Genomic DNA, 15,281 nt, shown 5'->3' with positions numbered 1-15,281 from the left:
AGTAACATCGAATGATCATTTTCTTTTCCAGCTCCATCCACAGACCTTGAATGGTTATTTTGATGAATGTGAAAAGCATGTGGTTATTAGGTAGTTGAATAAATAGTTTCTAGTTTCGAGAAGATTCTAGTGGACAATGAGTGAAAATCATGCGAAATGCTTTTATGCGCTAAGTATAATTCAGATGTGACTTAAAAAAAAAAAAAAAAAAATCAGCTGTAGAGATGATGCAGGAGGAAGTCCTTGAAGAAAAGGCTTTGACTTGCCTGTGTGCAAACTCTCTGGTCATGGATTTGAGGTTGTACCAGGTAAAGATTAGCAGCTTCAAAGTGGAAAGAGGCTCATAATGAATGAAAGAGTCATTTTGGCTCATAGATCTATATGGCTGACATTTTGTAATATTAAGTGTAATAAACTCAAAGTAATTTCTGCAAATTTACAACCTTAGAAAATGTCAATAAATCTTCTATATTTCATTTTAAGTATAAAAAGGTCTCATCCATCATCAGTGACATTTCCAGTTCCTGTACCAAGGTGTCATTCCCTGCCATATCAGACTGACTCCCAATCACCTTAGTGGGTTTCTGTTTTTTATTTTCCTTCACTTCTTTAGTATGCAAAGCTGTGAGGTGTTGAAGTTTAAATGTTCATTCTGATCACTTATGACTGGGCTTAGATCATATTAATGTCACTTTTTTTGTTGTGTTACAAATTCAGACACTGATGAATCGATGACCTTTGATCAAAGTGGATAATATGGAGGAAAAGCTGGTGGTTAGATTGCATGAATACTTTTCTATAGATGTGCTCATTTTGCATAACATGTGATGCAGTTTAACACAAAGCATCACATGTTCTGTCTGTTCCCAGACATTGAATCCTACTGACTTTGGTAATCAAAAGCTCCAAGTATAAGGCATCCTTGTTGAAAGCATCTTATTTGTACTTTTCACATTATCAAGTATGCAGCGGCTAGCTCATATCCTTATCTGTTTCATTTGTACCTTTGTAGGACAGCATGTTCCATTTTCTAAATGCACATCAAACAGTCAAATAAATAAATAAAAATAAAATACTTGGAGTGATAAAAACTGCGCTAGTGTCAGTCTGTGACCCCAAACCATTAAGACACTTAATGCTGGTATTTTCCATTTGATGGTACGGGTTTTCGAGTGTGGCGATGGATAAGTGGGAGAGCAGTGGGTAATCGTTTCTAGAACAAATGGATCTGTTTTTTTGCATGTCAGTAAATCTTTGTAATGTGCAAACATGCTGTTTCATGGATGTTGCTTTGATTTCACTCTGAAAGGATCAAAGATTTCTTTAATTAAGAGAGATGTCTCAAATGTAAGCTCTTCACTATGAGGGAGCATGAATAGCTTTTCAGCTTTGAACAGATTTACTGATGAAGTGTATCATTTATCTTTTAATGTCTAAAATAAAGAATTCACTTTACACATTTCTGTTGCTCCTGTGCTGTAAAATCTGAAGAACGTATCATAATGTGAAAGATATGGCCAACAAGTGATTACATAAAATGAAAATGAGAAAAGGCCAATCCAAAGGGTTTAATGAAGCAACCCTTAAAAACCCATAGATGTCAGCTTAAACACTGACACACCACAAACTATTAGTGAACTTCAGACAGACCAATATACCACACTGGTAAATGAGGATTTCTAAATGTTACTAGATCAATGATATTCAGGGCCACTCTTAAATCAATAAGAAAGACAGCTGATAGAGAACGCTGTTCTGTGGATGATAGTGCATCATTTTATTTTATTGCTGTCTGTGTAAATTGGAAACTGTCCTAGAGTGATTTCTTTTTTTCTTTTTTTTTTTTTTTTTACTTGAGAAGGCAAGTGAGATGCTGGACTTAATCCTGATCTAGCAAGTGGAGGAATAGATTTTTGTCTCAGATCAACAATTATTTCAGACGACTGGGAAATTATCCTTCAGTGGTCACTTCACTCCTTTAAAAATCACATGTATGTGTAATTGAAAATTCTATGGTGACGACGTGAAAAACAGCTGGGGGATTTACCTAACCAGATTACTGGAAATGTATTCACTGTTAACATTTGTTTTGTTTTTCTCTTATAACAGTGAACTGAGCCAGTGCTATATGAAGATTTGTGGGCAGAGAGTGATGAAATGTGGTTTAATATATTTATTAATGTTTGCAGAGCCAAGCTGTTGTTTCAACAAGGACTGTGTGTTCCTCTCCCTGATGCTGCAGACACTGTTTATGCACCTTTCCCATCCCTCACCCTTTATTATGCTGCACATGGGTGACATAGGACTGAACTAGTGCGAGCCGTTCTGTGCTCCAGCTGCATCTGCTTGTGAGCCCACAGGGAATGGTCTGTGTGTGTGCGCGCTTGCACATGTGCATGTGTGTAGACTACCAGGAAATACGGGCACAGCACAGGGATTGCAGGTCTCTGCACTTACCTAAGCCATTCACAGGCTCAGCACCACACAGTTGATTCAGCACCTTGCTAATAGCACACACATTAACTGCAGCACAGATCAGAGGAGGAGTGCACCAATGAAAAAGAGACCGGTGTTCATCCCTTCTGTGTGTGTGTGTGTGTGTGTGTGTGTGTGTGTGGTGCATGTGGGAAAACGTCTGTGTTGAACAAATGTGTGCATGGTGTGTCTAGTGTGTATTTGTGAAAGAAAGAAGAGGGAGAGAGGGAGAGAGGGAGAGAGGGAGAGAGGGAGTGAGGGAGTGAGGGAGTGAGGGAGTGAGAGAGTGAGAGAGAGAGAGAGAGAGAGAGAGAGAGAGAGAGAGAGAGAGGGAGAGAGAGAGAGAGAGAGAGGACGTGTGTTAGTGAGAGCTGGGAGGAAGGATGGCTGCTCATGTCTGAACTGCCTCAAATGCTCAGAGGGAGAGTCAAGGCAAAAATTCAGCAGAGGCAGAGAGACAGACGTCTCACTTGGAGACGCATCTTGTTCATCATTTGTGGGGAACCAGAAAAGATTTGGCAATGCCAGCTGAAGTGAAAGAGGTAAGTGTGTGTTGGAATGGCTCTATTTGTTCTGTACCCTCCCTCTTCTTTTTTGCCAGTCAGTTTTTTTTTCTTTCTGCAGAGAACTGTAGCGCTCCAAAGCTTTGCATTCTGCCTCTGTCATGATGAATGAAGGAGGCATCAATCGCTTCACCTCCTTGCCTCTCACTGCTGTTCGGTGCAGTCTCCTTGTGTGCATGGGGACGTGACGCTAACATCTTTATCAAGTGTATATACATGTGTGTGTGTAGTGTGTGTGTGTGTGTGTGTGTGTGTGTGTGTGTGTGTTTGCATGTCTGTGCATGTGTGCAAATGCATATTTAAGCTTATAAGGGAAATCTTCATTCATTACATTATGTGGAAAAAAATACTGCACACACTCTGGTAAGTGTCTTGCCGTGATGTATCAGAGAGACATTAAATCTGACCATGCAGTATTTAACTATTTGAGGATCAGAGCATAATAAAGAGTGAAAGGAGGCTCCAAGTAGAAACTCTGGGAATTAATATCCTTCCTTTTTTTTTCTGGGTTGTCATTTCAAATCAGCATTTCTTCTAAATGGACCAGCCTGGTTGAATTAAGTCTAAACAAGATGTGTTGCATAATGGACAATGGTGTTTCTGCAGGAAACAAGTTTTAAATAAGGAGAGTGCATCTGTCCTTTCAGTGAGTCTTTTCAACTCACAAAGTACAGTGACACAATCTGCACAATTACAGTGACCAATACGAGCATCACTGATTTAACAGATAGTGGAAAGGCAGATGAGTTGTGACAAAGTTATGACTAATGTTTTCTGACATCATGTAGGCTGATGTCATGTTTTATTATCCTGGGAAAACATTAATTATTTAAACCCACACTTTGATAGACAAACTGCCTGTTCAAGCTAAATTATTCTCAAGCTTGATCACTGCTAAATGACTTTGCCTCATATATTTGATTGCAACCGAGACTGCCCATTTTTCCAACAATCTTTTCTTTCTGAAATTTATTCGTGACAAGTTTGTTTCACAGCTCGTGTCTCTCGTGCCCTTGAGATGGTCAGAAAAATCTGAACTCACTCAGCATTAGATCAGACTCTGTGTCTCCGAAAATAATTCCTCGGCTGCAGCTGGCCTCAATACTGAGATTTGATGGGAACAAGATGCTAATCATGTCATGCTGTCTCCTGCATCATTGCACCTAACATCTATATACCATATCTTTTTTTTTTTTTTTTTTAAAGCTAAGTCAGATTCAGAATAATGGTCTTGACCTATTTGGCTCTGTGAGCACACTTAGTTAGTGATGGTGCAGTGAGTTATTTAAATGAGCTTTGACTCACAGTAGTCTGGCCTTCCCTGGAGCCTGAATCAGATATGTGACAGCACACAGGCCCCTGTCCAGCCTATTATTGTCCTCCAAATCCTTAATCAAGCTGTCTGTAGAGGACAGTAGTACCATGTCTGCCTTTTGGCCAGGCATTAATTTAGTCCTGCCTAACAATATCCAATCAACCTCTCCCAGAGGTGTTCAAGCCAGGATCCTCTACCCGCTGCCAATTTCTTGTGGATGACCCTTTCATCTCTGCCTCTCTCTGACACATTTCATACATGGATATGAGTAGCTCTCGTGTTTGGTGGGCTGTTTGAGCAGCAAATCAAGCTTTCTCCCTCCACACTCAGTCAGCGGTTCACTGCAGCCTGATTTAGTGCAGTGGAGTTGAGTTCTCAGCACTTGTTCGCTTTAATGCCGCAGCCTCGGTCAGATAAGAGTTTTGGGAGATTTTACCGTTTATTTGGTTTTTATCCTCTACTTTTGTCTTGCGTATCATTCAGTGTATTGCGTGTGTGGACTGGGTGATATGAAAAGTGATATTATATGCACTGGATTTCATAAAATAAAAATGGATTTAGGGGAATTGAATAAGCAATTCAGATAGCCAAAAGACTCACAAATCATAATAGAGCCTTTTAATTACACTGTAATTGTTTGATGGATTGTTTGTATCATTGTATGCCCAAGATTTTAGAGAATTTCACTGGCTGTGAGCAGAAGGCATTCAAGACTGAAAGAGACCTCGTGGATAATCAGATACTGATTGAAATTATTAGAGCAGAGAAACTAAATTTTGTAGACACAATAAAGTGAACAGGAAGCTTGTAAGAAAATCAGCCCAAGATGTGTTTACAGTCAAATAGTGTCTGCATTTTTCTCTGACCGACATCTTAAATAATTACTCCATTCTGATTTAAAAAAACACATTTTGTTATGATTCATTCTTTTGGACAGGTTGCCAAGCTCAAACAATGAAAATGCTACTTATTTTCCAGAATTTTAATTTATCAAGTGTGTGTATATTGGCATTTCTGGCATGAATTCAACAGTTCATGACTCGAGTAACACTAATTATATGGTAAAGGAGTGCAACTGAATTGAGCTTTCAGCACTCAATCTGCTCACAACCCAGAGCAAATAACTGCTGCTCTTTTATCATGTGTGGGCAGTCCTAATGACATGGTATGTTGTTGACTACCCTTTAATCATTTCCCTATTTATGCATAATGTAAACATTATGCACATAACACCAATAATACTGGAATGAAGCTGTTCAGTGACAGTGTTTAACTCATCTCTATGTTTGTTGTTTAGGAGCAGAGTTCAGAAGGGCCTCCTCCACTATCTTTGCCCCAGGAGGCCAAAGAGGCGACTCTGGATAACCCATCCACCAGTGACGAGCTGGACACACCCACCTCCATCGTTTCCATGATGACTTCGACCAATGAGAGCTCCACGGAGACCGACACCCCGCAGCAGACAGACACAGAGGTTCATGACTTTATGACTGATCACATTTATTTCACCATCTATTGACTTTCTGCAGTTTTTTTTTTTTTTTTTGTTATCATTAAGATGGCAAAGACCACAGACCACACACTGGGCTGTAACATTGAGTTTATGTTACACTGACAGGCAGTGCTGGTCAAATTTCTCTGGGGCAATGCTACCATATAATTTTGTGCAATTATGTCCTATTTCATTGAATTCGTCAAGTTTTATTTTTTACAAATAACAGGTAAGAGTTGAAATCAATTGACTAAACCAGACAATTAAATTTCCTGCAATTTACTTGGCTTCTAAAAAGTGGCTGGGCCACTACTTGTTTCATCAGAGTCCAATCTAAACTCATTTTCAACAAGGGGAATTCATTATTCTCTGGCAGGAAAGAGTTCATTAATTACTGGGGTTCCACAAAGCCAGCGAAGTGCTGAAATGATGATGATTGATCATCACAGTGAAAAATGAGGTGGTGTGGTCTGTGCTGTTTAAACGAGAGATAAACATGAACTGCTAGTAACAAAAACATGGATTATTTCTAGTAAATTAAGACCAAATAATTCCTGCATTGACTATGCACAGAGGTGGCATTTATTGAGAGACAAGAGACCTGCAGAGCATTCAGACAAATGAGATCAAAAGAAATTTTGGTTAGACTTTTGTGGATGTAATAGCTGTGGTGCGTTAATCCTTGTAGGAGTCTAAGGCTGTAGAACAAGAAGGTGAACGTACTCCAAGTGAGACCCAGGAATCCTCTGAGACACAGCTGGAGAACCTCCAGACATCAGACCCACCTGATCTCACGTCGACTCCTGTGATTCATGATAACACTCTCACTGAACAACCTCTTCCTAAAGCAAGTACAGAACCTTCTGAGACCGTTACACCAACCACAACCACTGCCATAGCACCCCCACAACCTCAGGTGGTACTGCAGTTTGGGGAACCTCAGCCAGTGAATCCAGACAGCCAGAGCAGAATGTACCCCCTGCCTGAGAGCTACAGAGGCATTGGGGGTGACATATGTGCCGGGTATGGAAGCCTGTCGCGTAACACCCTCCACAGCTACTGGTCCACCAAAACCTTCCAGCCCGGGGGTCACTATACCTTACCCTTCCTCAGGGACAGCTATGCTCCCTCAGGACTCAGCAGCCAGACAGAAGAAGACGGCCTCAGTGAACGCGGAGAAAACCTTCTGGACATGAAGACCGACCACCCAGCTGCCAGTTACCCAACACTGGGTGGCATCCACCAGTTCAGGCCAATTACCACCATGGAGCTTCTTAGGGAGCCCTCGAGAACCAGGTAAGGGGACAGTACATTAGATCTAATGTAATTGATCCCAAAGAAGAGACTGTGTAAATAACTGTTCTGGTTTGTATCTAGATATAGGGTCAAATACATTTTGAAAGGGAAAGTGAATCTGTATGTTGGTTTGTCACACAGATGCTGATGAAACTTTTTTTAGTCAGGCAAGCAGTTGGTATTAAACTGACAGATTGTGTATATTTATACATCTGTTTTAGAGAATATGTGCCTGCCGCATAACAAACACATCCAAACAATGTGCAAATCAACACATCTGCTAATTTGATCACAGATAACCCACTGTGATAATAACACATATTAAACTTTGGAGCTGTGCAGGCGCCCAGTGGTTGCCTCTATCCTGTTCCAGTGAGTCATCCTGGACAATAGAAAGACAGATGGACAGCAGTTAAGTAGCAGCTGGTATCAATCAGGAATGGCAGCCCGCTGCACAGTCAATAAATAAGGAGGTTTCTCCTGTTATTGCCTGCCAGGAACTTTTCCTTAGCCCATATAAAGTGACAGAGCTGTTTACAAAAGATACAAGCAACTCACTTACGCTGTTAAACTCACTGAAGCTCGGGTCTATTAGAACCTGAAATTCCACCCAGTCATTTAAATACAAAAGTAATAGTTAGAATAACATTTTGGAAAATACACTCATTCATTCTCTTGCTGGGAATTACCTGAGAAAATCGATATCACTCTCACATTTGTTGGTTAAATATTAGGCTACAGCCAGGAGATGGCTTGCATAGTGTAGCATAAAGAATGAAAGTAGTGAGAAACAGTTAGCCTGCCTCTGTCCAAAGGTAATAAAATTTGCCATAAGTCTTTTTGTTAGGAGGCTGCCAAACAACCAGGCTCTAAGAAGTCACTGAGCTTAGCCAAGAAATAGACTTGTATAAAACCCCTATAAAACCACAACTTGTTGCACAGGTTTGAATGAGTGCATTTCCTAAAATGTTAACGCTTAACATTGCTGATTGTATACTTTGTCCTGATCCAATCATAAATACTTCATCTCTCTTCTCAGAGGAGGCTACGATGATGCGTTCATGGCCCAGCTGGAGGGGAACCTGAATCCTTTCTTCCAGGCCATGTACCGAGCACAGACCCTGCAGTTCCCCCACAAACGCAGCAGCATGGTCAGCCTGGACAGCATCCGAAGAGACCCCCGCTGGAGAGACCCCAATCTGCATGAGGTGATCTCGATGCTCAGTCACCCGATGGACCCAGTCAAGTCCAATGCAGCTGCTTATTTGCAACATCTGTGTTACGAGAATGACCGCATCAAGCAGGATGTCCGCCAGCTGAACGGGGTGCCAATCTTGGTGGAATTACTGGACCATCCTAAAGCAGAGGTCCACCGCAAGGCCTGTGGTGCTTTACGCAACATATCCTATGGAAAAGACCACAATAACAAAATGGCCATCAAAAACTGTGATGGCATTCAAGCTTTAGTTAGATTACTGAGAAAGTCCAGCAGCATGGAGGTCAAAGAATTAGTCACAGGTACAATTGCATTCTTAAATACTGATGGAGCCATAGGCCTTCATTTTATTTCTACAACTTTTGTATCCTTTCCCCTGCAGGCACTCTCTGGAACCTCTCCTCACATGAGCCACTGAAGATGATGGTCATCAACCACGGGCTTCAAACACTGACTGATGAGATCATTATCCCACATTCGGGATGGAGGAGAGATTCAGTTGACGCCTCCAAACTTCAGAGCGCAGAGTGGACCACGGTCTTCAAGAACACCTCTGGTTGTCTGAGGTAACTGCCAAAGAACAAACGACAACACTAACTAAAAGCTGATTTGTGTTAGAACCAGTTCTTGCAGGTTTTCTAACAGAGCTGTTTCTGCAGGAATGTCAGCTCAGACGGGGCAGAGGCTAGACAGAGGTTGAGGGAGTGTGAAGGCCTGGTGGATGCACTGCTTCATGCCCTTCAGTCAGCTGTTGCCAACAAGGACACTGACAATAAGGTTACTAAGTCTTCACACTGACTTCAATTGTGAGACATAAGAAGAAACTCAACCCAGGATGAGTGAACACGTCTTATTATATCACAGCGTATAAGCATCTACACATGTGATGCATAACTTTTTTTTTTTTTTTTTATTTGAAAAAAGATAAATATGTTATATGAGCCTGTTCATCTCAGTGGCCCTACTGCTGTATAACTTCACATGCAGTTGCTTCGACTGAAATCTTCTGTCGTTCTTCGTTTAGTCAGTGGAGAACTGCGTCTGCATCCTGCGAAACCTGTCCTACCATGTTCACAAAGAAATACCTGGGGCCGAGCGTTTTCAGGAGACCCATGCCAATCATCTGATGAAGGCAGTAGGGCCGCAGAAGAAAAAGAGTGAGCCTGACTGTTTTGGTGGGAAAAGACCTAAAGGTCGGTAGGCCCTCATGGGTAATTACATCAGAATAATCATCAGTTGGTGTATTGTGTTTGTCGATTAATTTTCTCGCTGACAAATCAAAACCCATGTGTGGGGGACATCTGCTGCATCTTGGTGTTTTTTTGTTTTTTTTTTGAAACATTCAATGAGATTTTTTAACACTTAACAGCTGTGTAATCTACCAGTGTCTCTGTTGGCCTTTTCTCTGTTTTTCTATGTACTTTCAGTATGTCCTGACTTTGAGCGTGGGTTTCACATTTCTTGCTGTTTTTTTTTTTTTTTTGCCAGTGAGAGACTGAATATTTCATAAGCCTATGAAGGAGCTGATGATAGATTTTGCTCTATCCTCTCTGCCAGGTTCCAAAATTGAAAAACCTGTTTTATACTTTGTTACATCCGTTATATGATTTTTTACACCATGCAAGTGATGTAACAAGCAAGACGTTTTTTTCCTAAACTGTATGAAACTCTTAGTAGTTGAAGCGTAACCCATATAAGAAACAGTTTCAATTATAACTGGTGTACAGTAATTAATTGCTGCAGCTGTTTGCGCTGGAGGAAACAGCTTAATAGAGAAAAATAGGGTTATAGTTAATTGTAATTTAAAGTTTTATGGCTTTTCACCAATAGTAACCTTTCAGCTAATTGCGAAAAATTGACAAATGCCTCTCTAAGCAAAACATTAACCCGAATCTGTCAGTTTCGCGCTTTCACCACATAGAAGAGCTCTGTGTTTTCTGCTTCTCTGTTTCTCTCCAGAATAATCCAGTCTTTGACATTATTCCTTCTTCTTCTTTTTTTTCTTTTTTTTTGCTTTCACACTGTTATTCATCAGAGGAGTGGTTCAGTCAAGGTCAGTCTGCCTGTTACTCCTCAACATATTCATGGCTGTATATTGTGAGTTGGTACCACACTGAATTTGCTGGCATTATCATGTCTGTGTACTGATATAATGAAAACGGTGTTTGTGTGCATGTGTGTGTCTGTGATGTACAGGTTGGAAAAATGGATTTATGGACAGAAAGTACGGTACATTGGATTTACCAAAACGAACAGAACAAATGAAAGGTATATGCTGTCTGAAAATGTACTGTAATAGCAACTTCACAAAAAACATTTCCAATCGAACACAAATACTGATTGCCCTATGACACTAATATATGATCATCATAGTGTTTAGAAAGCATTATTATCTGCCTTCTGTGATATTTACTTTATATGCATGATGGCTTGGATGCATGATGGCTTAAATGAGCCATTTCATTACTAAGCAACAATGAGGCACCAGCTAAAACACTGATAACACTTTTATCTGGCATGATCTAGAGGAGGATTACTTCCTCTGGCAACATAAAACAAACAGTGGAATTTGCTCAAGGTTTTGCTTGACTTGTGTACATGTGTTTCTTCAGTAGTGCAAAACTGTTTTTACATTTTGTATAGCCTTCTGGCGGTTTTTAGCCATGAGTGCTTTTTGTATATGGAAACCAGGCGGGTGGTGGTGGTGGTGTGTGTGTGTGTGTGTGTGGGGGGGGGTTCGGGGTATGTGTGTCTTTCAATAGCACTCTGGCTGCTGTTAGACCAGAAATTGGAGCTAAGCTCATGTCTCCCATGCTCCAGCCAATGAGAAAATCAGCATGACAAGCATGTTATGGTCTCAGCTCAGCTTTATACTACTTGTCAGTCATCCAGCAGCCTCTACTGGTTCAGTACAAAAAAACCTTTACAGGATGTCTTTCAGTTTTTTTTTTTTCCATGTTTCATTAAATTAATCTCTATTTTAAATCTACTGAGCTAAACTCAATTATACAAACTGATTTAGTGACTTAAAGCTAATCATTAATGACACCATCATTTAAAGAAGGTCACTGCTTTATAATCATCCCTGAATTTCCCTGCCTTTCTGTTAAAGGGTTGGAGCTGCTGTATCAGCCAGAGGTGGTGAGGCTATACCTCTCTCTTCTCACCTGCAGTCACAACCACAACACCCTGGAGGCGGCTGCAGGAGCGCTGCAGAACCTCGCTGCAGGACAGTGGGCTGTGAGTGGATGGAATAGCTGTTATTTCTTACACTCACCACACCACACAGGCTTGTAATTGTTTGGGTGATTTAAACGTTAAGCTTTAAATGTATATAGTTAGCAATAAACACTTTGTTGGTCCATTTATAAGTGTACTAGTAGTTGAGTATTATATCTTAGATGCTTACATATAGCACCCAAAATAAGATTTATGAATGTAGAACTTCTTGCTAAGAGTATTTTTGTTTTTTTTTTTAAATTTTTTTATTTAATCATGCCTTTTCCCCATGACTGCTGTCATTGAGTCCTAATGTCCTTATCCACTGTGGGGCAGAGCCAGGATTTGTCTCTAGATGACATTGCCATCTCTTTTTGATGTTCAGCTTATTAACAAGAGACTTAAAATAGAGCTTCACCATAAAGAAATGACACATGACTTAAATTTAGGGTTGGATTTAACCTCCAAGTCTGCACTATGCAGGGTCAAATAGGTCAGGATGTTAGCCAGGGACCTCCCCACCCAAATCTTTCTTCTTGGCTGACTGGGTATGTTTCTAAGGTTACATCAAGGTGTGCTGAAGGAGGGAGATATGGGGTTCATCATCTAAATTGACTTTGTCATCAGGCTGCATGATCAAAAATCACTTTTACTGCTATGTCCCCTTTGGCTCCATAGGCCTGTCAAACAGTATGCTTTACCAAGATATACGGTGCTGTGAATGTGTCACTATAATTTAACATCAACTCTATGGCAGGGCTCAGATTAAACTTTTAAAAACCTTAGATTTTGAAATCGAGTTGCATCATACACAATAGGGCAGTTGAGAGAGTAGAACTTAGTTCTTGCTTATGCTATAATTTGTCATTTACTTTTACAGTGTACTTATGAGTGCTCATGAAAATGGTAGAGAAATGATGTGCTAGTTAAGATATAAAAGAGGGTCCCTAAAAGAAAAATCTCACTGATGCTTCCAAAAAGACAAAGACCAGCATCAGTCAGCAGTTATATATTTTGCACTTGTGCTTGTAGTGGTCCAGCTACATTAGAGCCACAGTGAGAAAAGAGAAAGGGCTGCCAATTCTGGTGGAGCTGCTGCGCTCAGATGAGGACAAAGTGGTGCGAGCTGTGGCTATTGCCCTTCGTAATCTGGCCATGGACAGAAGGAATAAAGACCTAATAGGTACAGTACAGACTATACACGCTACACACCCACACTAATTTGCATGGTTATACTGGTCTATGCTCTGCACAACTTGGCTATACTGCCTCTCTGTTATCACAGGGAGCTATGCTTTGAGGGACCTTGTTAGTAATCTGCCATGTGGGCAGCAGCACCCAGCAAAAAATCTTGAGGGAGACACGGTGGTGTCTATTCTGAACACTATCCATGAAGTTATCACGGACAGCCCAGAGAATGCCCGAATGCTCATACAGGGTCATGCTGTACAGAAACTGGTGGCCATCAACAAGTCAAGGTACATGAAAGTTTATCAACTGAACTGTAAACTTCATACTGTACTTTTACTGGATATGTACTGCATATACTAAAGTAAAGAATAAAAAGCAAAATTGAGCTAGAAGTCTCAGAATTTTTTTTTCATATCTTTTTTAATAAGATGGTAGACATATAAGGAATGCTGCATTAATATTATACTCTTGTACTGCAGAATGTTCAATAGCTGTTTATACTTCAGAAATGGTCTCCAAGCAATAGGTCTTGATGTCATAAATATCGTATCTAAGGGCAATCAGAATTGGATGATTTTAATCATCTGGACATTGTTGTCTCAGAGCTGTCCTTGTTGTTTACCACAATATTTGATGATGTGTTGTCAGCCAATCAGCACGTGAGACCAAGGCAGCTTCCCATGTGCTCCAGACAATATGGGCTTACAAGGACCTGAGAAACGCGCTGAACAAGGCAGGATGGAACAAGAGCTATTTTAAGGTATACAAAAGCAATGTGATGCCTTTTTACCAAACAGGAAAGCATAAAATTCTGGTTGCCATCTAGTAAATTGATCCTTTTTTTCTTTGACAGCCAACATTGACTGGAGTGCCAAAAAAATCCAAGAGTGGAAAGCAAGGCAGCGATGACATCACCTTGCCTCTTATGGACAAAAATCAAGGTCAGAAAATCACTGCATTTTCTCACCAAAATGTTATTAAAGAATCATCTAAATGAGAGACGTGTCCTTTAGTGCTGGTCATTTTAAATACACTGTGGTTCTTGCCATGTCAGGGACAAAGAAATGGGCATTTTCAGTCCCAGAACACATTCTTCTGAAACATAGCCTTAAACCAATGATGTGCTGCCAAGGTTATCAGTGCACAGACTTGGCTTATTAGCCTTAACAGTCTCTCCCACAGGCAGGTCATACTCACGCATCAGCAGTCACATTTCATTTAGACGTTATTCTAAAAGGGCACCCACTTTCCCATGTCAAGAGCGGCCTCTAGCTTCCCACTTAAACTGGGATTTTCTCTTAAGGGTATTTGCTTGTTTCTGTCTCTGGTGTTTCAGTTTAAATTAACAGATATGCCCTTAAAAAAATTCAATTTTTTTGCTTTGATCTTTTGAGCTTTGATTTGAAGAACCCTGGGGCTGCTTATTGAACCTCAATGAACCTTTTTATTTCCTGCAGATGTATATTCCAATTTAGAGCCAAATGACAGAGTTGGAGATGGAAAAGGGGCTGTGGTAGAAAGGGACACTCTACAGGTAAAGTGATATTTGATTGCGCTGAATGTATGCATGACTTGATAAATGACTTCAATAACTATCCTTGGTATGGAGTATTATCAGATTAAGGTAATAGTTTAGTTTTACAGGATTTCCAGCTCGCGACTTGTAAGTAGTTGTAACTGTCAGTGTTTTTCATTGACTAACACCAGCTGTTTACATTTTTCTTGACCTAGGCGATAAGTGAAAGAAAGCACTTCATCAGAGCTGGCAGGCCTGCAGTGGGCCTCATGGATAACAAACCTCCACCACTAGACTCCTGGGTGTAAACATGACAACATGGCCAGTCAAGCTGGTGTCCTGTAGCGATACTTTCCATTGGTGAAATATGGATTCGTGCCATTTGATCATCCTTGTACAGACAGAGAAACACATTCTGTTAAAGATAATTTCCTTTGTTTACAGGAAATGATGTGCCAAACATTTACATGTATTTATTATGGAGCTTATTTGGCAATAGCTTTGACTGACTTTGTCATTTAGGATGACACACAGTATGTTGGATACTCATGATGGATTACATATACCATCTGAAATAGCCTAAGTATGCAAACTGTGGTGAGTTAGGACTCCAGTGAATATATGATATGTACAGTTTAAATTTTATTGCTACACAGGTATGAGATTATTAAAAATGTCTATAGATTTTCAAGCTGTTAAGGCCTGAGGTGATGTGGCTCTCTTGTTGTCCATCCCCATGGGTTCTGGGCTCTAAAGGATTCTGATATAAAATAATTTTAAAAATATTTTTCATCAGTGTTTTAGGTGCTAGTTATCAAAAACATCCAAGTGATTTGAAATTCAGTTTATTCTTGGCAAATCTGCCATCAGATTAGACTAGATTAGTGCAGTCATTACAAAACCATCTCTATTCGATTTGTTTTATGATAGGCAAAATGGGATTGTAAATGTGTAACAAAGGACTGTTAATATTCAAATTGAAAGCATTTATATTGTAA

At 40.3% G+C, this 15,281-nt stretch overlaps 1 protein-coding gene across 1 annotated transcript; it reads left to right on the top strand.

Annotated features, from left to right (window-relative positions):
• Positions 1-2,907: 2,907 nt before the first annotated feature.
• Positions 2,908-14,591, top strand: arvcfa (ARVCF delta catenin family member a). Its single transcript, XM_026297518.1, has 16 exons — positions 2,908-3,017; positions 5,651-5,827; positions 6,534-7,141; positions 8,181-8,659; positions 8,740-8,923; positions 9,017-9,134; positions 9,382-9,550; positions 10,393-10,410; positions 10,554-10,625; positions 11,470-11,597; positions 12,609-12,759; positions 12,862-13,054; positions 13,416-13,527; positions 13,621-13,708; positions 14,225-14,301; positions 14,499-14,591. Exons 1-16 carry the CDS (start codon positions 2,997-2,999, stop codon positions 14,589-14,591), a joined length of 2,688 nt encoding a protein of 895 aa, XP_026153303.1. The 5' UTR covers positions 2,908-2,996.
• Positions 14,592-15,281: the final 690 nt, after the last annotated feature.

Source organism: Mastacembelus armatus, chromosome 12 (genome assembly GCF_900324485.2).
Source record: "Mastacembelus armatus chromosome 12, fMasArm1.2, whole genome shotgun sequence".
Taxonomy (NCBI): Eukaryota; Metazoa; Chordata; class Actinopteri; order Synbranchiformes; family Mastacembelidae; genus Mastacembelus; species Mastacembelus armatus.
Note: the sequence above shows the minus strand (reverse complement) of the source record. Positions and strands in the feature narration are given on the sequence as shown.